Source organism: Aquarana catesbeiana, linkage group LG05, assembly GCF_042186555.1.
Source record: "Aquarana catesbeiana isolate 2022-GZ linkage group LG05, ASM4218655v1, whole genome shotgun sequence".
Lineage (NCBI taxonomy): Eukaryota > Metazoa > Chordata > Amphibia > Anura > Ranidae > Aquarana > Aquarana catesbeiana.
Window position 1 is genome coordinate 473250161 of NC_133328.1, and position 25463 is coordinate 473275623.

A 25463-nucleotide genomic window follows, 5' to 3' on the forward strand; every position below is an offset into this window, starting at 1 on the left:
AGCTTAGAGGTTGGAACTTCTGCTTAGCATCCCTGAGTGTCTTGGTTCAAATCCCAAACATGCCGCTTCATGTAGAGAAGTTGTCTCATCTCCCAGGTCCTCAAACGATATCTAAATGTAGTATTTATGTGTAGGAGGGTTCCACCACCATTGTAAATCTTGCCAGATATCTATCCAAAAGTATTGGGATGCCTGCCTTTACACACACATGAACTTTAATGGCAGCCCAGTCCTAGTCCTTAGGGTTAAAAATTTATTTGGCCCACCCTTTGCAGCTAGAACTGCTTTTGGGATGGCTAGGAAGGCTTTCCACAAGGTTTAGTGTGTCTATGGGAATGTTTGACCATTCTTCCTGAAGTGCATTTGTGAGGCCAGGCACTGATGTTGGATGAGAAGGCCTGGTTCGCAGTCTCTGCTCTAATTCAGCCAAAAGGTGTTCTATCGGGTTGAGGGCAGGACTGTGTGCAGGCCAGTCAAGTTCCTCCACCCCAAATTTGCTCATCCATGTCTTTATGGACCTTGCTTTGTGCACTGGTGTGCAGTCACGTTGGAACAGGAAGGGGCCATCCTCAAACTGTTCCCACAAAGTTGGGAGCATGAAATTATCCAAAATGTCTTGGTATGCTGATGCCTTAAGAGTTCCCTTTACTGGAATTAAGAGGCCAAGCCCAACCCCGAAAAACAACCCCACACCATAATCCCCCCTCCACCAAATGATTTGGACCAGTTTATTTCTTTGAAAAAGGGGGTGGGCTTTCCGCGTGACGTCAACGGATGGTCACGCCCCATGGCTGTGTAAGAGACACCAGACAGCGAGTGACAACACAATGGAGGAAGGCGGCGGCGAGGAAGAACACAGCCGCGGGGAAGAACACAGCAGCGAGAGACACAGAGGCTGCTTGCCCTCTTTTAGTGGCCTGTGAGCGTCTGCCTCTCTTTGGTGGCCTTCTGGACACAATGTATTTTTGGTTTTCCAAACCACACTACACTGTATTAGGTACTGTGTACACCGCCTGAAGTGTATTAGAAAGTGTACAACTGCTACACTGTATTGTATACTGTGTACACTACCAGAAGTGTAGTAGAAACTGTACACACTGTATTAGATACTGTGTACACTGCCTGAAGTGTATTAGAAACTGTAGATATAGGCTACACTGAATGCATATTATATTTATAGATAGATAGATAGATAGATAGATAGATAGATAGATAGATAGATAGATAGATAGATAGATAGATAGATCTATATATATATATATCTATATATATATAGATATATATATCTATATATATACACATATATATCAAATACACTGCCACTAACTGAATAAACTGCCTGCTTAATCTAACTCAAGCTATCTCTCTGTCCATGCCAACAACACTACACATGGCCACTCTTTAAGCAGCCTTATATAGTGTGGGCTGTGGACTTAGTCCCCCTGAGCCATGATTGGCCAAAGGCACCCTGCCCATGGCCAATTATAGCTCTCTCAGCAGAGCGCACTGTGATTGGCCAAAGCATGCAAGTCAGGTGCAGGCTTTGGCCAATCATCATACAGCAATGCACTGCGATCTCGCAGTGCATTATGAGGCATTCCACAGTGCTCAAATTTTCCGCAAACGCCTCATATGTTCGGTTTGTTTTAGAACTTACGTTCGACTCGAACCGTGGGCTCATCCCTACCTACAGATAAGCCTATAAGAAGGCTTACCTGTAGGTAAAATAAATATCTCCTAAACCTGTACGGTTTAGGAGATATTCACCTTGCATGCAGCCGCTGACGTCAGCGGCACATGCGCAGTGAAGGTCCGGTGCATCGTGCTGGAACTTGCCAGGATGGAGGGTTCCTGCGTGCATGCGTGGGAGTGACGCCATTGCGATTCCAGCCACTCACAATGCCGGAACCGCGAACCCGAAAGAAACGCAAAGGGAACATGTCAGCCCCCTCATCGGTGACTGGGTGGCCCTGTAGGAGCTTCGTTCTAAGGTAAGTATTTCATAATGAGCTAGTATGCAATGCATACTAGCTCATAATGCCTTTGCCTTACAGGGTTTTTTTTGGGTATACAACCGCTTTAAAGCGGAGTTCTGCCTGACAAAAAGTGTAGCTGCTGACTTTTAATAATCGGACACTCACCTGTCCCATGGTCCAGAAATGCGGGCGTACAAAGCCTCGCTCCTCTCCAAGGCGCCAGCAATCTTAAGGCCCATACACACGATTGGACTTTTTGACAACAAACATGCAAATGAGCTGTTTTAAGGCAAGATCCGACCGTGTTTACGCTCCATCGGACAAACTTTTTCGGTTTTCATCGGACTTTTGTTGGCTGTGCGAACGGACAAACTTTCCGGCAACAAAAGTCCGATGGAGCAAAGTCTGATCGTGTGTACACAAAACCATCGGACTTTAGAACAAACTACAAACACGCATGCTCAGAACCAATGCAAAAGATCAGACAACAATACAGAAGTTGACCAAAGGGTGGTGCCGGAGAATTGAACGTCCTCTTTTTGAAGTGTCGTCAGTAGGTTGAAACGTCACTACGTTTGTGTTTGTTGCCGAAAAAGTCCTGCCGTGTGTATGCTTAATTAGTTTATGGCCAACGACCTTTGTACAAAAATCCACGGGAAAGTTTGTACAAAGTCCGATTGTGTGTATGAGGCTTTACTGTGGGCACCCGGCTGTTGCTTTACAGCGCGCACTGCGCATGCGTAAGCCGAGCTGTGAATGGTCGGGCAATCTTCTGAGACCTGTGACGTGTCCCAGAAGATTGCAGGGAGGGAGGGGGGAGAGGTGAACTTCCTTCCAGCGCCGCGGAGCCCCTTGAGGAAGTGGGAGCTGGATACCTCTAAAAAGAGGGTATCTGCCCCCCCCCCCCCCAAAAAAAAATGACATGCCAAATGTGGCTTGTCAGTGGGTCACCTTCACTTAAAGTGGAAGTTCCATTTTTGGGTGGAACTCCGCTTTATCTAGACAATAAATTACCTCCTAACGCTGTTCTATTGAATTGTATTGCAACTGTGCTGTCTCCCTAAAGCACTTCAAAAACCGTTAGCCCTATATATCCTATATAATGATAATAATGTCATACTGCAAACTATAACTCCAAATGTGCAAAGCTAAATCATTGCATAGTGTAAACACAAATGTCTCTGATTGGTTACTCTACTTATCACATCATCCTAACTTGACACGACTCAGAGTTCACACTACGACCTGCCTAACCACACTGGTCCAGAGCCTAGCCCCGCCCCGCCCCGCCCCATCCACACTAGACCATAACCCCGCCCACTCCATCGTTCGCCTCTGTACAAGCGACATCTCCACTCAGTAGCTAGAGTGTCTCCTCTACCGGAAGTGATCCTCCCTCCCTTCCTGCCTGAGAGCTCGGCGCTCTGTGATGATGTCATGAACAAGAGACGGGGATTGTAAAAATCGGTGAAATATGTCTCCGCTGTTGTTCAGCCTGCAGGAGGCGAGAAGTAAATTTATGGTGAGTAGTTTCTGCCACTGTGTGCTTGTGTCATCTCATGTGATGTTACATGGAAACAACGTGCAAAGCCGTACTCTGAGTTCTTCAAGAATTGCAGTCCCTGCTTCATAGGGACAGCCTGGGGGGTGCTGTGCCTGGCGTTTCCCGGGGTCACTGAGCTGCACATGTAATGTTTGGCCCTCCAGTGAATATCCTGCTTATATTTTCCCTTTCCTATGTTCAGTGCACACTAGGGCTGCATGTTCCTCCAGGACAGGGTTGTGAGCAGCCTACTTAGGGCACATGCACACTGGGCGTCCGATCGCGGGGCTTTTAGGGCCACTTCACACTGGAACGCGGTGTGGGAAAGGTGCGTTCTGTGCGTGTTTCCTGACATGTGAACTTGCTGCCCTTGCGAGATGTGCATGGGTGGCAATTGATTATTAAAGAGGAAGTAAACTTCCTCTGCTGACATTTATCTATAGGTAAGTCTATAATAAGGTGGAGTGATATCATTGCGGCTCCGGCCAGTCACAGAGCCGGAGCCCGCGAACCCGGAAGCAAGACAGGGGAAGATGGGACTGCCTGCAGCGCTGACATTGCGGCACTGGAACAGATTTGTTTTAAGGTAAGGTTTAGGGCTGAAACTACTAATCGATTATGAAATGAATCGATTACTATTTTCATACTTGATTAATTGGCCAGCATACAGAATAAATTATTTGTTTACATATCAGGAAATACAGCTCAGTACACCATCCATACATGTCAGTAGATGCCTGAGAACTCATGGGACATGGAGTCCTGAGCAGGAAGTGAGTGGTTCTAAAGGCAGAAGTTTTCTTTATCTTGCTATTGGGGCACTGTATACTGTACTTAACGCACAGCAAAAGGCAGTGTAGAAACAGATCAAAAGCAAACTGCATAAGTGTGTACCGAAGCCTTATTCTGGCCACACGGATCAATTTTCAGACTAGAATATTCGTATGAAAAATCTTTGTACATTCGCTGAATGAAAGAAAAGAATGTTGTTTGAGATTTTCACTTGCTTTTAACATTCTGTTTTAAAATGAATGTAATTTCTGAATGAATACCACAAACACTGTCTGAAAATTCCTTTGACCAAGAAGTTTTCTATTATTTCTAAATTTTCCTGTCACTGTGGTTGAAAATGAACGTCAATTTGACCACACTAACAATTCCAAAATCGAGCAAAAGTTCTTTTTTTTTTTTTTTTTTTGAAGGAAGACATTGTTTTTGTGTGGCCAGCATATAACGGAAAATTGAATACTTACCTTTCCGTAATTTCCCTTTCCTGGTGCCTACCCATGGCAGCATGCCAATGGTTGGTTGCTCCGCCCCCGACCAACCCACAGGACCACTTTAACTCTATAAATAAAAGAGTTGTTCCTCCCCACTGTCATTCTTGTAACTAGATCTCAGAAAACTAAGGATTATTGAAGGGAGGGTGTATGCTGCCATGGGTAGGCACCAGGAAAGGAAAATTACGGAAAGGTAAGTATTCAATTTTCTGTTTTCCTGGTGCCTCCATGGCAGCATACCAATGGTAAATAACTCGCTTACAGGGAGGGTACTGCAATAAGAAATTTAATGAAAAACTACAGCCTTGACATCTGTAAGGTTCTTTCCCCAAATTCCTGGGAAGTAAGAACCGCTGGGTCTACACTATAGTGAGACATGAAAGTGTTGAATGACGACCAACTAGCTGCTCGGCAAATTGTCTCAGGGGAGACCCGCGCCAATGCTGCCCAAGAAGAGGCCATTGTGGAATGCGCGCTGACCGCATCTGGGACTGCCAGACCACTAGCCCGAGAGGCCCTTTGGATTAATTTTACGATCCAGCTTGCCAAGGTCGTCTTGGATGCTGCCATTCCCTTTCTGGCGCCTTTTGGGATGACAAACAGTCTTTGATCTTTGCGAAACTGTTGTGTTGAGTTTAAATAGTGTCTCAGGGATCTGGCTACATCTAGCCCATGTAATCTTGAAGACTCTGGATCTTCTCCAAATGCTGGGAGAACCCATTCCTGATTAAGATGATAGAGAGAAGGTACCTTGGGAATGAATTGATGGGTTGCAAAACCACCCTGTCCAGGAAGAAGGTGATGTAAGGTTCCTGTGATCCTAAAGCTTGGATTTCCGATACTCTGCGAGCCGAGGTGATGGCAATCAAGAATACTGCTTTTAAGGAAATGTCCTCTAGGGTGCAATCTTCTGTGGGAGCAAAGGGAGAATTTGATAGGACATCCAGCACAATCGTCAAGTCCCATTTGGGGTATAATGCTTTCCTGGGAGGTCGCAATCTCAGGACTGCCTTCAAAAAGCGTTTGACCAGAGGGTTCAAAGCCCATCGTGTATCTGTCAGGGCTGAGAGAGCCGAGACCTGGACCTTAAGAGTGTTTAGACCTAAACCTAGATCCAAGCCATTCTGTAGGAAGAGAAGCACATTCTGGACCCCAGGATCCAGGGGATCGAAATGATTAAGCTCTGCCAGTTCTGTAAATTTTCTCCATATTCTGTAATAGGTGGAATTAGTGGAAGACTTCCTTGCCTGTAGAAGTGTTTGAATAACATTATGTGAGCACCCTAAATCATCCAGCCTTTTCCGCTCAATTTCCAGACCCTCAAGTCTAGGATTTCCGGATGCGGGTGAGAGAAGTCGTTTTGAGACAGAAGGTCGTTCAGGTGTGGAAGAGGTCTGCATACAGCGAAGTTGACTAGGAGTGTGAACCACGGTCTCTTGGGCCAGTATGGGATTACTGCCAAGACTTTGACTTTCTCCGTCGTCAGGCGCTGAAGAAACCTCAATATCAGAGGAGTCGGAGGAAATGCCTTTCTGAAAATTCCAAGGCTGGGCTAGAGCATCTACTCCTGCTGACCCTGGGGATGGGAACCTTGAGAAGAACAGAGGCGTCTTTGCGTTGAGTGGAGAGGCAAATAGGTCGATTTGGGGGGTGCCCCATTGTTGGCATATCCAGTCGAAAACCTTGGGATTCAGGGACCACTCGTTGTTGATGAATGATCTTGACAGATGGTCGGCTAACTGGTTCTCGGACCCTGGGATGTATGAGGCCCGCAGGTTGATTAAGTTCCTCTCGGCCCGGCCCAGGTCAGAATGGGCGTCACTTCGCTGAGTAGAGACCTGCTGTGTGTTTCCCCTTGGTTCTGGACATAGGTCACTGTCGCTTTGTTGTCCATCTGTAGGAGTATGGATTTTCCTCTGAGGTAGGTGGCTAAATGTAAGATTGCCATCCATGCCGCCCTTAGTTCCAGTATGTTCGATACTACCGTCTCCGAATTGAACTTCCATCTCCCTTGGACTAGTTGACCTTGGAAGTGCGCACCCCAGCCCAACTGACTTGCGTCTGACGTAAGAATGGTCCATGAGATTGGCCCTAGGGAACAGTGAATCTGCAGGTTGGATGGTCTCGTCCACCACCAGAGACTGGACTTCACTATGGATGTGACTAATATCCTCTGATCCAGGAGATTCTTCCTCCACTGTGCCAGAAAGCCCAGTTGGAATCCCCGCAGATGCCACCTGGCCCACTTCACCATGGGTATACAGGAGGAAAGGGAGCCCAGGAGACTCAGACAGTCTGATGCCAACATGGAATGGCTTGCCAATACTCTCTTTACCTTCCTTATCAGGACAGGAATCTTTTCTAGGGGAAGTGAAACTGGAGTGTTGAAAAGTGCTCCTAGATATGTCATCTTTTGTGTAGGTGTGAGCTGGCTTTTCGAGTAATTGATTAACCATCCGAACTTGCTCAGGGTGTCTAGGACCAGCCGTACATGCATTTCTAGGCTCCTTTTGTGCTGGGATAGAATGAGGATGTCGTCCAAGTAGTGAAGCACTCGAATCCCTTTTTCTCGAAGAGGAGCCAGGATTGCCACTAGCACCTTGGTAAAGGTTCTGGGAGCTTTTGAGATCCCGAACGGCAGGCATTGAAACTGTAGGTGTAAATCGCCTACTTTGAAACGTAGGAAAGGTTGAAACTGCTGCAGGATAGGTATATGGAGATATGCGTCTTGAAGGTCTATAGAGACCATTCAATCCCCTGGCTGTACTGATAGGATCACTGTATTTAAGGATTCCATTTTGAAATGCTCTGTACGGATGCATCTGTTTAACCTCTTCAGGTCCAACATGGGCCTCCAGCCACCCGATTTTTTTTTTTTTTTTTTTTTTGGGAACCAAAAAGACTTTGTACATACTGAAGAAGGACCTCTTCTCTTTGGAGGTTGGTATCTTCGTTGGCTGGAATGAAAAGGGTGGTGGCCGTTTTCTGAATGTCCAGAAATGCCCCTGAATGACAATGGAGACTGCCCATTGATCTGTACAATTCTCCACCCAAACCTGGGCGAACGCCCTGAGTCGAGCTCCTACTGGAGCGGTTTGGGTGGATAGGGAGTCAAAAAGACTTCTGGCCCTCAACCGTGGATGTTGAGGTTTTCGGCTTCCCCGCCTTCAAGAAAGTTGCCTGCGAGCCCTTCCAGCCTCTTCTGTACTCCCTGCCCGGGCGGTACGTTCTGGAGTCTCTTGCTCACTGCTGACTAGCTGGATGTGACACAAATCTTTTCCTCCTGCTTCTGTCCTGGGGAATTAGACCACTTTTCCCTCCTGTGACTCTGGTAATCGCTGCATCCATTTTGTCGCCGAACAGAGCTTTCCCATTGTATGGTATGCGACACCACGATTGTTTTGAGGTTGGGTTGGCTGACCATGGTTTTAGCCACAATGCCCTTCTGGCAGTGATGGAATACAGCATAGCTCTGGAGTAAGGATGAGCTCCGGCGTGTTCGCATGCTGCACGTGCCGATCCCGCCAGGAAGTCGGCACGGCGCAGCGCTAATCACAGGCAGTGAGACATTTCCCGAGCTCTGCAGCCACACATCGGGAAATGTCTCACTGCCTGTGATTAGCGCTGCGCCGTGCCGACTTCCTGGCGGGATCGGCACGTGCAGCATGCGAACACGCCGGAGCTCATCCTTACTCTGGAGGAACACTTGAGGACATCAATGGCGGCCTCCGCCATGAAATCTGAGGCCAGCTTCAGCTCATCTAGTGCTTTGATGATCTCGTTAGACCCCACCCCCTGTCTGAGGGCTGTCTCAATATTGTCTGACCATACTCTAGTAGCCCGAGAGATTGAAGTCAGGGCTACTGCTGGCTTACATGCCCCTCCTGCTGCTTGATAAGATTTTTTTAGATCTGAATCGATCCTTCGATCAAGTACATCCCTGAAAGAGACCGCATCCTCTAGGCAGTGTTGTATTCCTAGCTAATCTCATAATTGAAGCATCTACCGTTGGATGCGAATCAAAAAGCTGGGCATCTGCTTCAGCAAGTGGGTATAATTTGAGAAAACGATTTGTAAGCTAAGGGTCTTTTATCCACCTTCTGCCATTCATCTGTCACAACTTCCTTTATTTCTTCCATTAAGGGGAAGGTTGATAATTTTTTCTTCAGGTGTGGAAAATATTTCTTTGCTTTAGATGGAGGCTCTGGATCTTCCTCCCATTGGATTGCGTCCTTTACCGCATTGATAAAGGGTTCCACTAGAGCAAAATCAAAGGCTGAAGCATTCTCTTCTTCCACATCCGAATCGCTTTCAGAAACAACCTCTGTGTCTGGCTGTGGATTGGGTGTATTCACTGCTGCTTCATCTGCGGGTGGGGTTGCTTGATCTTGGGATAAGGCTAACTCCCGGATAGAGTCTTTGATCATTCTTTTGATTGATTCCATTGACTGAAGTTTCTCTCTCTCTCTCTCTCTTTGTCTCCTGTAGCTTCCAGGAGGCATTGATCACATACCAATTTATCAGGGAGGGCTTGTTTGCCACACACCCAGCATGCTTTCTCATCTGGATACACAGATGAAACACTTCAAAACCAGCCTCGTTTTTGGATTTTAGGTGTTTAAGAGTTTAAAACAGGTTTTTTTGCTAGAAAATTACTTAGAACCCCCAAACATTATATATTGTTTTTTTTCTAACACCCTAGAGAATAAAATAGCGGTCGTTGCAATACTTTTTTTTGCACCGTATTTGCGTAGCGGTCTTCTAAGCGCACTTTTTTTGGAAAAAATTCACTTTTTTTGAAAAAAAAAATAAGACAACAGTAAAGTTAGCCCAATTTTTTTTTATATTGTGAAATATAATGTTACGCCAAGTAAATTGATACCCATCATGTCATGCTTTAAAATTGTGCCCGCTCGTGGAATGGCGTCAAACTTTTACCCTTAAAAATCTCCATAGGCGACGTTTAAAAAATTCTACAGATTGCATGTTTTGCGTTACAGAGGAGGTCTAGGGCTAGAATTATTGCTCTCACTCTACCGGTCGCGGTGATACCTCACATGTGTGGTTTGACCACCGTTTTCATATGCGGGCGCTACTCACGTATGCGTTCGCTTCTGCGCGCGAGCTCGTCGGGACAGGGCGCTTTAAAATTTATTTTTTTTTTTATTATTTATTTTACTTTATTTATTTTTTCACTGTTTTAAAAAAAAAAAAAAATTTGGATCACTTTTATTCCTATTACAAGGAATGTAAACATCCCTTGTAATAGAAAAAAGCATGACAGGTCCTCTTAAATATGAGATCTGAGGTCAAAAAGTCCTCAGATCTCATATTTAGACTAAAATGCAAAAAAAAAAAAAAAAAAAAAAAAGTCGTTTAAAAAAATGACACAAAAAAAATTGTGCCTTTTTAAGAGAAGTGGGCGGAGCCGTCGTAATGACGTCGCTCCGGCCGTCACATGGTATAGAGACGGGTGGGGGCCATCTTGGCCTCACTCGTCTCAGTACCTCAGCAGTGACAGGTCCCGATCTCCTCCGCCGCTACCGACGGCTCCGGTAAGCGGTGGAGGGCGCGGGAGAGCGGCGGGAGGGGGGGTGGCACCTCTCCCGCCGCCGATAACGGTGATCTCGCGGCGAACCCGCTGCAGAGACCACCGTTATCGTGTACAGAATCGCCGGCCCTAAAGATGGATACCTCGGTTGTGGCAGCAGCTGCTGCTGTTACCGAGATATCCATCTTTAAAAAACAGGACGTCAATGTACAGTGGGCGGTCGGGAAGCGGTTAAGCATTCAGAGTTTTAGTATGCCGAACAAGGGAATATATATAGGAGAGAAAAACTGGCTCCTGTTAACCCACCAAGCCCCAAAAAGATCCACAGAAAAATGGGCTCCCATACTTATCTGGCGCTTTTAGCAGCCCAAGCAATGGGACTCCATACTGCAGGAGAGCATGAACCTGCAATGGTCACACCATAAAGCGGTGAGGTAGGGCTGAGCGCTTGATCCCGTAGGAACAAGGACAGAGAAAAGAATGACAGTGGGGAGGAACAACTCTTTTATTTATAGAGTTAAAGTGGTCCTGTGGGTTGGTTGGGGGTGGAGCAACCAACCATTGGTATGCTGCCATGGAGGCACCAGGAAAATATATTACAGTTCTGTTTTGAAAATCTGCAAAACAGTCTTTAACATGATCACCTCTGCCATTTTAATTTTTTGCGCTATAAACGGAAAAAGACCGAAAATTTTGAAAAAAAGTGATATTTTCTACTGTTTGCTATAAAAAAAATCCAATAAACTCAATTTTAGTCATACATTTAGGCCAAAATGTATTCGGCCACATGTCTTTGGTAAAAAAAATGTGATAGGTAGTGAGGAGTGAAATAAAAAATTTACGCCCTTAGAAAACCTGAAGGCGGTGCTTGGTTTTCGGGGTCCCGTACGCGGCTAGGCTCCCAAAAAGTCTCACATGTGGTATCCCCGTACTCAGGAGAAGCAACAGAATGTATTTTGGGGTGTAATTTCACATATTCTCATGGCATGTTTGAGCAATATATCATTTAGTGACAACTTTGTGCAAAAAAAAAAAAAATTTGTCTCTTTCCCGCAACTTGTGTCACAATATAAAATATTCCATGGACTCGACATGACTCTCAGCAAATAGCTTGGGGTGTCTACTTTCCAAAATGGGGTCATTTGGGGGGGGGGGGGGGGGGGTTTGAACTGTCCTGTCATTTTATGCACAACATTTAGAAGCTTATGTCACACATTACCCACTCTTCTAACCACTTGAAGACAAAGCCCTTTCTGACACTTTTTGTTTTACATGAAAATTTTTTTTTTGCAAGAAAATTACTTTGAACCCCCAAACATTATATATATTTTTTTAAAGCAAATGCCCTACAGATTAAAATGGTGGGTGTTTCATTTTTTTTTTTTTTCACACAGTATTTGCGCAGCGATTTTTCAAATGCATTTTTTGGGGAAAAAACACACTTTTTTTAAATTTTAATGCACTAAAACACACTATATTGCCCAAATGTTTGATGAGATAAAAAAGATGATCTTAGGCCGAGTACATGGATACCAAACATGACATGCTTTAAAATTGCGCACAAACGTGCAGTGGCGACAAACTAAATATATTTTTAAAAGCCTTTACAGGTTACCACTTTAGATTTACAGAGGAGGTCTACTGCTAAAATTACTGCCCTTGATCTGACGTTCGCGGTGACACCTCACATGCATGGTGCAATTGCTGTTTACATTTGACCGACACTTGCGTTCGCCTTTGTGCGAGAGCAGGGGGGGACAGGGGTGCTTTTTTTTTTTATTTGTTATTTGTTTGCTTTTTTATCTTATTTTTAAACTGTTCCTTTTCATTTTTTTTTTTTTTTTTAAATCATTTTTATTGTTATCTCAGGGAATGTAAATATCCCCTATGATAGCAATAGGTAGTGACAGGTACTCCTTTTTTTTTTTTTTAAATTGGGGTCTATTAGACCCTAGATCTCTCCTCTGCCCTCAAAGCATCTGACCACACCAAGATCGGTGTGATAAAATGCTTTCCCAATTTTCCAATGGCTCTGTTTACATCCGGCGAAATCTAAGTCATGAAATGCTCGTAGCTTCCGGTTTCTTAGGCCATAGAGATGTTTGGAGCCACTCTGGTCTCTGATCAGCTCTATGGTCAGCTGGCTGAATCACCGGCTGCATTCTCCCTGTTGAGACAGGAGAGCCAGAGAAAAACACAGAAGACGGTGGGGGGGCATTCCCTCCCACTGCTTGTAAAAGCAGTCTAGAGGCTAATTAGCCACTAGGATTGCTTGCACATGAAAGCCGACCGCTGGCTGAAAAGACTGATACCAAGATGATACCTAAACCTGCAGGCATCATTCTGGTATAACCACTCAAAGTCGTGAATGGCGTACCTGAAAACAAAGAAATGGTTAGCAATAAAACACAGTAGACGGTAAAGTATAAAAAATTGCATACCTGAAAAGGATAATAACAATAAAACATTGCAGAATAGAATACAGTAAAAAAGAGCAGAACAATAGAGAGAGAATAGAGAGAGAGAGAGAACAATAAAACGACAACTATTTTTTATATATATATATATATATATATATATATATATATATATATATATATATATATATATATATATATATATATATATATATATATATAATATTATTATTAATTTTTTTTTTTTTTTTTTTTTGTAACTAACTTTTATAACTGTAACCGGTTCCAGGTTCGGGTCTCTCAAAATGCGATGGCATCTTGGGAGACCCTGTGAAAGTGTGCCTAGTCTGTGCAATGCTGTACCCTACGCTAATACTCAACTAGTGTATGGTAGCGTTCAAAACATTCACCAATGCAAAGACCGGGATTGTCAGGACAGGAGGGACAATAATAGCGGGTGTCACGCCTAATATCCGCGCTTGCTGCAGACACGACATCTTTTTTGGGGGGGTTCGCTGGTTAGGGGTACTCGGGAGGACATAAAGAAAATTCCTCTCATGCAGCCGACTGCATTTGGTTGGGGATGTGAATGGGGGAAGTACGGGTGCTGCAGAAGCGGTGGGTTCCCAATTAGGATTGGCGAATGCAGCAGGAAGGGCACTATGGGCACGACGGGCCTGTGTTTGTCTTCTTCTTGGTGGCAGCGGGACAGTACTTGCACTTGCCACCTCACCAGCTTGAACTGCACTTATGGGACTCACCACGTCACCAAGTGTTACTGCAGTGCTGGTTTGACTACGACTGGGGTGTACTAGGCCGCTGGTGCTTGCCAGTTCACCAAAACGCTACCAAAAAAACTGTTAGCGATCGCAGGGATCAGGCCTGACTAAGTGACAGTGATCGATCGATACTGCACTTGGGTGGGCTGGGCTGGGCTGGGCCGGGCCGAGGGGCAAAACGCAGGTGCTAGCAGGTATCTGGGCTGATCCTGCTAACGCTGCGTTTTTGGGAACCCTAAACTGCTGGGGACGCTAGTATAGATCTGATCGGATCAGATATTGATCTGATCAGATACTATACCACTAAGGGAGGTGTACGGTGCGTGCGTGGGTGTTAGCGGTACTGGCGCTAACCTGACGCTGCCTGGGGCCGGTGCTTGCCAGTTCACGAAAATGCTACCAAAAAAAGTGATAGCGATCGCAGGGATCAGGTCTGACTCTGCGAACGCTGCAGTTATGCGTTTAGTGTTTTGTAAGTGACAGTGATCGATCGATACTGCACTTGGGTGGGCTGGGCTGGGCCGGGCGGACGGGCAAAACGCAGGTGCTAGCAGGTATCTGGGCTGATCCCGCTAACACTGCGTTTTTGGGAACCCTAAACTGCTGGGGACGCTAGTATAGATCTGATCGGATCAGATATTGATCTGTACAGATACTATACCACTAAGGGAGGCGTATGCTGTGTGCGTGGGTGTTAGCGGTACTGGTGCTAATCTGACGCTGCCTGGGGAGCCGCATATCGCCGCCGGGCGATCAGGGGGCTAAACCTTTATTCGGTAATAAATGGCGGGTGCCCTGACACTATAAAAAATAAACGAACTAACCAACGTCACCCGTAACAGTTATACGGTGATCAGTGGTGAAAGGGTTAACTAGTGGGCAATCAAGGGGTTAAAACCTTTATTAGGTAGTATATGGGGATCCCCGACGCTATAAAACGCTGACGGCGAACCTAAATATTTATCTCCCTAACTAACGTCACCAGTGACACTAATACAGCGATCAGAAAAATGATCTCTTAGCGACACTGGCGACGGGGGGTGATCAAGGGGTTAAAACTTTGTTAGGGGGGTACCCCAGACCTAAAGGGGGCTAACCCAAACACACTAACTGTCACAAACTGACACAATGCAGTAATCAGAAGAAAAAAAAACTGCTTGGTGTCAGTGTGACGGAAGGGGGGGGGGTGATTGGGGGGTAAAGTCGCAAGTCCTCAAACAGGTGACTCGAGTCTGACTTGAGTCAAGTCATGTGACTCGAGTCCCCCACCTCTGGTTTTCACTCACATTACAGTTTTCTCTCCTCGGCGCCGGAACGGAAAATACCGAGCCGAGGAGAGATGACATCATTTCCTTTGCTGCTGTTTAGCATACAGCAGCAGAGGAATGATCTGATTGGCCGGCGGCGATCGCGAGGGGGGGCCACGAATGGATGGCCTCCCCCTCACCTCGGACCGCCTCGGACACCGGGGGGGGTCCGATCGGACCCCCCACCCGCGGGAAGGCAATCATGTACCAGGTACGTGATTTTGCCTGCCCGTGCCATTCTGCCGACGTACATCGGCGTGAGGCGGTCCTTAAGTGGTTAAAAAAAAAAAAAAACTCTTAATCTGATGATATTTACCAGATTCAACCTCCAATAGTATATACAGTATATCTCTTCTGTCTGTTATTCTCAGAGTGGATTAGAGATTTTGCTCTCTAACCATATAGTTGGTTATTTATATTTACCACCGCATAGTGATATTTAAGAATAAATTGCCTTTTCATTAAACTTTACATATTAACTAAATTCTACACAACACTTTTTTTTTTTTTTTAAGGTTATTAACCAATTAATCAAAACAATAATTGGCCAACTAATCGATTATGAAAATAATCATTAGTTGCAGCCCTAGTAGGGTTCACATAATGTGCTAGTATGCGCTGCATACTAGCACATTATGACTTTACCATGCAGGGGAAAAAAAAAAACATCCAGCGGTATACAACCACTTTAACCACTTGCTGTCCACCATATAGCAGAATAATGGTGGCAAAGTGGTTTCAATAACCTGACTGGGCGTCATATGACGTCCTCAGGATATTGAGCTGCTGCGCGCCCCCGGGGGCCCGCATCGCGGCGATCGTTGTTGCGGGGTGTCAGTCTGACACCCCCCAACACCGATCTAGGTAAAGAGTCTCTGACGGAGACTCTTTACCACGTGATCAGTCGTGTCCAATCATGGCTGATCATGATGTAAATAGGAAGACGCGAGTAGAGGAGAGCCGATCGGCTGCTCTTCTGACGGGGGGGGGGGTCTGTGCTGATTATTCATCAGCACAGCCCCCCTCGGATCCCACCCAGGACCACCAGGGAAGCCGCCCAGGACCACTAGGATGGCCATCCACACTGGACCACCAGGTATGCCCCCTAGACCCCCAGGGAAATACTAATCTGTGCCCAAGCAGCTGCCAATCAATGCCCAGGCAGCTGCTAATCAGTGCCCACTCACAATGCCTGCCAGTGCCACCAGGGATGCCTATCAGTGCCACCCATAAGAACCCATCTTTGCAGCCTTTCAGTGCCACCCATGAGTGCTGCATATCAGTGCCCATCGTTGGTGTCACCTCATTGGTGCCGCCTTATCAGTGAACGAGAAAATGTATTCATACATTTTTTTAACAGAAACAAAAGCAAAACTTTTATATTTTTCAAAATTTTCGGTCTTTTTTTATTTGTTTAGCAAACAATAAAAACCGCAGAGGTGATCAAATACCACCAAAAGAAAGCTCTATTTGTGGGAACAAAATGATAAAAACTTAGTTTGGGTACAGTGTTGTATGACCGCGCAATTGTCATTCAAACTGCGACAGCACTGAAAGCTGAAAATTGGTCTGGGCAGGAAGGTGTATAAGTGCCCTGTATTGAAGTGGTTAATATCACCCTGAACACATCTCACAAGTGCAGCACGTTTGTAGCCATCAAACCGCATGGTACTGCAGTATAGTGCGGTTTGGTGTGGCACGATCTGAAAAAGTAGTGCTTACCGCGTTGCGGTACATTTGGTAGTGCATTGAAATGAATGGGCTGTTAACACGCCTGGACTCATCGCTGCTTATTTACACCAGCTCAACAAAGAAGTCTTGGATATTATTTTAATCCTTTAGCTGCTACACAAGACACAAATTTTTTTTTTTTTGTATATTTTTTTTTTCCCCCGTATTTGCTCCCCTACTTTTTAAAATGCAGATTAGGAAATTAAACAAAAGATCTGCTTGTTTGGAACAGTGATAATTTTGTCAACGAAATTAACACTATTTTAGTCAACCAAAATACGACTAAACCTAAAACAATTCAGGTGATTAAAATAAAACTAAAATGGCATTTTAACCAAAAGGCTTTGACTGAAACTAAATTGAAATTTTATGTCAAAAATTAATACTGCACTACCACATAAGAATAAGTAAGTTGCTGAAAAGAAAAATCAGAAAAAGGCTTTTTTTTTCCCTTTAATATTTAAAGGAGAAGTCCAGCCTGAGCTTTTTAGGCTGGGCTTCTCCTAAGGGTCATAGGAGTGCAATTAGTTTTGCACTCCTGTGACCCATTTTCAGAGGAGAGCGGTCTGAAGTCCACTCTCCGCTGACGTCACTGCCATCAGTTGAGGCAGTGACGTCGACTTCCCAAGTCTGGATCTGCCAGCTGCCTTCACTGATGGCAGTCTCAGCGAGCCGCTGAGACGGCCTTTCCCCGCCCCTCCATAGCTCATCACTCCAATGAGCATGGAGAAGCAGACCAGGAGCGATGCTGACTGATAGTCAGCATCGCTCTACTCGGGGAGGAGTGAGAACCGAGCCATCGGCGGTGTTCGGTGGCTTGGTTCTCAGTGCAGAGATGCCGTGGGACAGCTGCAGCAACGGTCTGATGCTGCATCCACCGAAGTAAGTATGATTAGCAAAAAAAAAAAAATAAATAAAACCCTTACTTCTCTTTTAATGTTGGTAATATGTGCAATAGTATTACAGCCTATAGAGTTTGCAGTTTTTTGGGAAATTGTACTTCTGTTTGTCAAAAAGCAATATTTTTTTTTTGTTTATTAAACTTGGCTTTACTTATAAAGACGTTCTATATCATATCACAGCATGATTCTTGATACAATGAGAATCAACATTTTTCTGCTTAGAATAAAGATCCCGATTCTCACGGCGTAACATCATCTTTCACGCTATAAACAAATTGGGCTAACTTTACTGTTTAAAAAAAAAAAAAAATCTTATTTCATTGAAGTGTGGTTTTTTTTTTACATTTTGCAAAAATTGCATTTGAAAGACCGCTGCGCCAATACAGTGTGACATAAAATATTGCAACAATCGCCATTTTATTCTCTAGGGCAGTGATGGTGAACCTTGGCACCCCAGATGTTTTGGAACTACATTTTCCATGAGGCTCGTGCACTCTGCAGTGTAGCTGAGCATCATGGGAAGTAGTTCCAAAACATCTGGGGTGCCAAGGTTCACCATCACTGCTCTAGGGTCTCTGCTAAAATAAATAAATATATATATATATATATAATGAATGTTTGGGGGGGTTCCAAGTAATTTCCTAGCAAAAAAAATACTGATTTTAACTTATAAGCAACAAGTGTTAGAAAAAGGTTTAGTCTTTAAAGTGGACCTTCTGCCATTTTTTTTTTTTTTTTTTATATCTATTAAATCTTCTGTCCTTTTGTCCTCTATTATCACAATGGCTAAATCTGTGTCTGTAGTGCATGTTGAAATCCTAATACCGTAAATAATAACAGTTTATTCGATTTTTTAGTCCAGGAGTATATCATGAGTTTGGCAATTCTAGAGAAATTCTTAAATAACTTGCCACCAAATCACGTACATGTAAGTCATTGGCTTGAAGTAACTGTGCCGGAGTGATGCCTGCAGATGGCATCACCCCGGTACCGTGGTTTGTTTTTTTGTTTTACAGCCGATGGTTGGCTCTCTTGTAATAACAATCAATGCGCTAAGCAGCTGCTTGGCTGTTATCTTGTTATTACAAGCAGCGGGAGGGTGCCGGCTTGCCGGAGACCCGAACAAATCTGAAATCGGCTTTGAGATTGGATATGGTAACCCGGGAGCGATGTCATGACATCACTTCCGGTTTACTCGGAAGCCAACGGCGCCAGCTTTCATAAATTAAAAGTTTTCAAAAATACCGATCTTAGCCTTTTGAATACTTTGAAGTGCAGAGAAGGGGTTCAGGGTCCTATAGAACCTTGTGACAGCAATAAAAATGATTAAAAAATAAAATAAAGGCAAAAAAATGTAAGCGCCCCATCCCTCTGTGCTCATGCGCAAAAGTGAAAGCATACATAAGCCACGCCCGCAAATTTAAGCAACGTTCAAACCACATGTGAGGTATCGTCACGATCGTTAGAGCGAGAGCAATAATTCTTGTGCAAGACCTTCTTCTCTGTAACTATAAACAGGTAACTGTTAAACATTTGTAAAGCGTTACCGATTGAGATTTTTAATTACCGTAGTTTGTCGCCATTCCATGAGTGAGCACAATTTCAAAGCATGACATGTTGGGTTGCTATTTACTCGACGTAACATCGTTCACATTCAACAAAATAATTGGACTAACTTTACAGTTTTTTTTTTTTTTTTTCACAACTCATTAAAGTGTATTTTTTCTAAAAAAAATTGCGCTTAAAAGATCGCTGTGCAAATACAGTTTGACATAAAATATTGCAAAACCTCCATTTTTTTTTTTTTTTTTTTTCTCTAGGGTCTCTGCTAAAAAAAAATAGGGGGTTCTAAGTAATTTTCCAGCAAAAAATATGAATTTTAACTTGTAAGCAATAAATGTCAGAAAAAGGCCTGGTCTTCAAGTCAATTTTTAGTCGACTAAAATGAACTGGAGATTTTAGCCAACTAAAATACGACTAAGATGGCATTTTAGTCAAAAGACTATGACTAAAAAAAACGAATCCAAAATTTGACGTCAAAATTAACAATGGTTTCTAATTGATGGTGGCTGTATTTTGTTCTGTGCTGTAATGCCTCTTTGTATGCAATAGAAGGCTAAATTATGTTACCGATGACATGTATTCATGTGATTAACACTGCTTTTATTTCTGCTTGATTCCACAGAATGCTACCAGAGAAGCTGTGGCTAGCAAGAACACCAAGCAATTGTTGACTGCGTTTAGCCAGGTGGCTGGAAGGTAATGTAGATTCTAAAGACACAGCATTTGGCTAAAGCAGAGCTCCACCCAAAAGGGGAAGTTCCGCTTTAAGTCGTCCTCCTCCCCGGCTCCTATTTGTGAAATGGAGCTTTTGGGGAGGAGGGGGGAGCGAGTATTTGATTTTGACAGGTACCCGCTACCACTTCCACTCCAACCGCCCCTAGGCGATAGGAAGCAGATGTTCTCTTTCCCTCCCTCCCACAGGCTTCTAGGACCCGTCATGTGTCCCAGAAGACTGCTGGGACCATTCACAGTGTGCAGTGGGCACACGGCTGTGAAGCCGCAAGCTTTCACAGCCAGATGCCTATAGTAAAGATCCAGGTGGTGGAGAGAGACGCACACAGGGAGAAAACAGCTGGGCCGAGCACGGCGCTGGATCATGGGACAGGTGAGTGGCTGTTTGTTAAAAGTCAGCAGCTACAGTTTTTTGTAGCTGCTGACTTTTCATTTTTACATAGGAGACTGGAGCTCCTCTTTAATTTGTTTCCATGCATTTCATACATCTGACCTTCTCCCCTCCCTTTTTTTTTTTTTTTTTGTTTTTGTTTTGCAGTGAAAATGAGAAAAAGCTGACACTTGACCAAGTTTTCAGAGGTGTTTTGGAGGAGGAAATTGTAAGTAAACTATTGAAATAACCATTTAAAAAAGATACAGTGCATGTGAATATGTTTTTGTGTAGATAATCATTTTCTATAGCCCTGTATATTGTGTTCGCTAAGATGCACATCCAAGAGTCTTTCAAACTATCGATATTCCTGTTGACACCACTGATTGTGGAGGTGAGTTCCACATCCTTACCGCCCTGACAGTGAAAAACCCCCTACGCACCTTAAAGTGGATGTAAACCCTCACATATATACCCAGTGAAGTGAACAGCCTCAGATGATACACAGAGATGAAACAAATCTCCCTACATACATACGTTTTACTTGTATATCTGCTGTCTTCAGCTTGCTATATTCTTTAGAAAGTGCACATTGTGTTAGAATTTTTTTCTTCCTATTCAGCACTGGAAGTGAAGTCTTGGCTTCAGGTTTACATCCACTTTAAGGTTAAACCGCTTCTCTTCAAATCTCATTGTGTGGCCCCATGTCCTTTTACACTCCCCGAGATTGAATAGTCTCCTACCTACACTGGGACTGCCATTGAGATATTTGTATATCGCTAACCTATCCCCTCTCAAGCGTCTTCTCCAGGGGGAATACATTTAGTGCTTGTAGTCATTCCTCAGTCTTATGTGGTTCGTTGCAGTGCAATTTTGTTAAGGCAGCTCATTGAGACCTTCGCCCTCTTTTTTTTTTTTTTTTTTTTTTTTTTTTTTTTTTTTTTTGCCCAACAATGTACCCCAGCAGAGTTGGCTTTGTTTACAGAGCTGTGCAGATTCACACTTCTACAACTCAAGTCGAGCAACTCTGGAGTGCAACTTGGATTTGACTTGTCCCTCTGCAAAGTCAGACCCACTGTTGCACCACTGTTGAGTGTGAAGCATTCAGGCAAGACTTTCATTCAACTTTAAGGCCTCATGTACACTGCTGCTGGTAAACGTTCAGAGGCAGTTGGATGCTTTTTTTCAGCTGCCCCTGAACTCATCCAATGTTATCTTATGTGTACATGTACACAGGCTCGTTTAATGTCGTTTTTAGGCAGTTGCGTTTATAGGCTTTTCTTTGAAGGTAAAAAAATTAGTTCAGACACCAAAGGCAGTAACTCGCGTTTAGCCGCGTTTGGTTTACAGGCGTTTTTTAATTTTTGGCTATTTTGAAGGGAAGAAAAAAAAACGCTTCTAAACGCAAACGCGGCAAAACGAACGTTTTTAAACATGGGTTACTATCTGTCAAGTTAAATCGTTCAGGAGAGGTTGTAAAAACGTCCCGTGTACATTAAGCCTAAGGGTTAACATTGAAATTCTGTGGCCCTCAAGTTGCACGAAAGTCAGGCCAAAGTAGTGCATGAACTACTTTAAAGTCGCTGTGACTTTAAGTCACACATATATGAATAGTAATCATTGGAAAACTTGGGGTACGACTTGTCATGCAACTTTGAAATCAAAAGTCACAAGTGTGGAAGGGGGTAACACTACTGAATCAAAAATGACAGCAATATCTATCCAACTTAAAAAAAATATAGTCAGAATGAGGTTGAACCACTTTCAGGAAACCAACAGCTGGGAACATGCTGCTTCATACCACCAGCCATCAGCCATCATCCATCAAAGGGATTTCCACAGGGCAGTTTTTGCTTATTCGCAGGAATTGCTCTAATATTCAGGACTTTCAAAGGGAAAGCAGGAACTTGAAAAATGGGTTTAAAGCCATGGCATATTGAGGTTTAAAGTGGTTGGAAAGCCTTAAGGTTTTTCACACCCAAAGTTGGATCAATGCTACAAGGGACATGTCTGGGTAGCAATTTCATGTGTCATGACAAAGTCCTGTAATAGGACAGAACGTGTCCGTGTCATCAGACATTGTCCTGCCGCCTTACCAATATGACATGGGCAGATGACTTGACCTGCTCTGTGTCATACCACTCCATATAGGAAAACCAATGGTTGCTCTGGGCAGCGGACAAGCTAAGTAATTACAGAACAGTACTGCAAGTGACACCATTCTAGTTACCTTGGTGGGGATGTGTCCACAGAACGAACTATGTATATGATATATTGGAGTGAATAAATGAGCCGAGACATGAAATATTACTGAAGCCCATGACAGGTTTACGGTTATCTTGAAATCAGCAAATCTTTGAAAGTGATGACAGAAGATGATCTTTGCACTATTTATAATTACAATTATATAAGAGTTTAATTGGATTTTTGGACACTCCCGTTACAAGCTTATGATGCAAAGGGGAATATAAGTTGCTGCCTAAATGGGGACTCCATGTGATGAATAAATGTACCTAGTTCATTATCCATATATTCATAGTGCCATCTAAAGCCTAAGTACATTTCTGCATAACTACTGTTACGATACAGTTTTCCCTATAGGAGGATAGGATGGTGAGCATCTGTTTGCATATTTGCACAACATTGTCCTGTTTTTAATGGGAAAGGAGAGGTGTGCTATTTTATTTTTGAACTATCTTATTGTAACAAGCAAAGTGCATATTTCATGGGAATGCTTGAAGTGGTGCCTTTTATCACGTTTTCTCCTAATGTATGCACAGTAGTCCATTGCCATACATTGTAGGGTGCTGCAATGCAGGTGGGTTGGGGTGCCACACTGTGGTATTTTAATTGCAAGCATGTTACTGCAATGCATGGCTCTGAATGGGTCCTTAAAGTTTTGGAAGGAATGCAGAAAGGCTAGAACTGCTGTAGTCCCAGCCTGGAGATTTCTGTTTATGATTCATGTTCCATGGACAAAACGGGAAGTGAGAGGAAATCTCTTTAAAATGAGGGGAAAATCTTCATATAAGACACCGGAGCAGGTATCCACATTAGAAGATCTCCTCTCTATACCTGTTCTGGTGGAAACTCAAAGAATAGGTGCTCACCATTGCAGCAGTGCTTTAACTGAAGTATTTTTGGTACCTGTATCTTTTTATTATGGTGTTATTGCTTAGTGCGTACGGTTAAATTCCTTCCATAAGTAAATTCATTCTCTGACTTTGTAGTTGTTTAATGGTAACAGTGATTATTTAATTTCATTATTTCATACATTGTTTATTTGTGTTATTGTAGATTAACCAAGCATCTTGTGACAACTGTCTTGCGATTATTTCTCTTGCCATCAATGGCGTTACAGAAGGTATGAACTTTAAATTTGGAACATATAAAATGTATCGGACGGATATAAAATTCCCTTTGTGATAGCGCTGCTAAATAAATATATAACCATAAAGCCATAATTTTAATATTATATACAATCAAACTTCATAAAGGTGCAAATGCAAGTGATTTACACTTTTATTACTGGGGGCAGCGCACAACCATTCCTTTGTTTTTCAGTGAAATGTATCGCCTTTGTTCTGCTTGGTAATAGGAAGCCCTCATGGTCTTGCATCATGTCCACAGCAGTGGAGCTGGTCTCCAGTGATAAATGCTGTAGCCAGTCTCTTATGGTTGCTGGCATAGAACTTCTACTATCATTATCGAAAGGCAAAAACTTCAGAACCATTCTGAAGCATGTTATCATCCTGAGCACTACTGACTCTGACCAGATACTTTTATTTAGAATTCATTACTAAGCATGTTTGGCATGCCACTGTTGTATCTGTGTTATCCCACCTGAGCAATATACAGAAGAGACCAATCAAATTTGCACCAATTTTCCAAACATCAGAACTCGGGGACCTTAACGCTAGCGGAAATGTTTTTGGATGAAGAAGTCAGTGCAACCAAAGCTGCCAGAAGTTTGAGTGGACACTGTCCACCTAAATCTCTGCACCTGGGCTCCCAAGTTTTCCTTCCTGTTGCTGTCATTTGAACAAGTGTCGCTGCTAGATTTATGTTATAAGCTTAGTAAAATAAAAATATATAATGGACAAGTGAACTTCTGGAAGCAAAGCCTGTAATGTATTGTTTATCCCAGACCCTGCCACTGTATATCTGCTTCTTTTTCAGCATATCTATCTATCTATCTATAACAAAGCTGCGTAAAATAAAAAAAAAAAAAAATTACATTAAATACTCTAATTGCATGCAGTTATCAGACTATTGCATTTTGAGATGGTTGTTTAAGATGCTGGGAGTGAAGGCGATAAAGCAAGCAAATTATTAAAATGAATTTATCTCAATACTTTCACCAAATGACAAGTGCTTTGCTGTGCCTGAACATACTTTTTCATTGTGTCCAAATGTATGTTCCTTTGTAACCCTGGACTCTACAAGCAAAAGACAACTACTATAAACAAAACTTTTTTTTTTTTTTTTTTTTGATAGCGTAAATGGAGGGTTCTAACCCTCTGTCAAGGTGTGTGTGTGTGTGTGTGTGTGTTTTTTTTTGTTTTTTTGTCATCTGTGTCCCATTGCGACGTCATACAGTGGAAGGAACAACATGGCACGGGAGAGCCTGGTAACGGCAGCGGTGGGAGGGAGGTTGGACCCTCTTCTGCCACCTGAAATGGTAATTCAGCGGCTGCTTGGCCCCTCAGATAACTTTTACATAAAAGAGAATCGCTAGGGATAAAAAAAGATACCGGGATCATGGTTGTAACCACTTTCATACTGGGTCGTCTACAGTATATACACGTACGGCGGTAGAGAAGTGGTAAATGCAGGCATGTTTATCAGCTGGGGTATGCAATGATATTTTATGTTCTTCAAATTCTTTCTTTTTATGACAAAATGGATTTGTGCCAAAACATTTTGTTTTGAATATAGCGACGTTAATATGTGGCAGGTGAATTCACAAAGGTTTCCATTTCTAAAGAAAGATGTCTGGGTTTTTAAAACCTTTTGTGTCTGTGTATTTTTTTACATAGATAATTGGGTGGTTCTTTTTTTTGGGGAGTGGGTCAAGAGGCCTGGGACACTTATAGCTGCCATGTATGGTTGGGTGGCATACTAGATGTTTTAAATTTTAACTATACCGTAAACTATACTTATTTTTTCATGAAGGTATTTGTACAGCTACCACACCTTTTGTGCTCTTGGGAGATGTCCTTGACTGTCTTCCTCTGGACCACTGCGATAGAATCTTTACATTTGTTGAGAAAAATGTTGGAACATGGAAAGCCGTAAGTAAAAGTGCTTTA

At 43.4% G+C, this 25463-nt stretch overlaps 1 protein-coding gene across 1 annotated transcript in view; it reads left to right on the top strand.

Annotated features, from left to right (window-relative positions):
• The first annotated feature begins 3347 nt into the window (after positions 1-3347).
• The window catches only part of THOC1 (THO complex subunit 1), a 54428-nt gene continuing 32312 nt past the window's right edge, over positions 3348-25463 (top strand). The window contains exons 1-5 of the mRNA XM_073631442.1: positions 3348-3498; positions 19672-19745; positions 20320-20380; positions 23449-23515; positions 25327-25445. Coding sequence (XP_073487543.1) covers positions 3451-3498; positions 19672-19745; positions 20320-20380; positions 23449-23515; positions 25327-25445 — 369 coding nt within the window. The 5' untranslated portion in view covers positions 3348-3450. The remainder of the gene's footprint in view (positions 3499-19671; positions 19746-20319; positions 20381-23448; positions 23516-25326; positions 25446-25463) is intronic.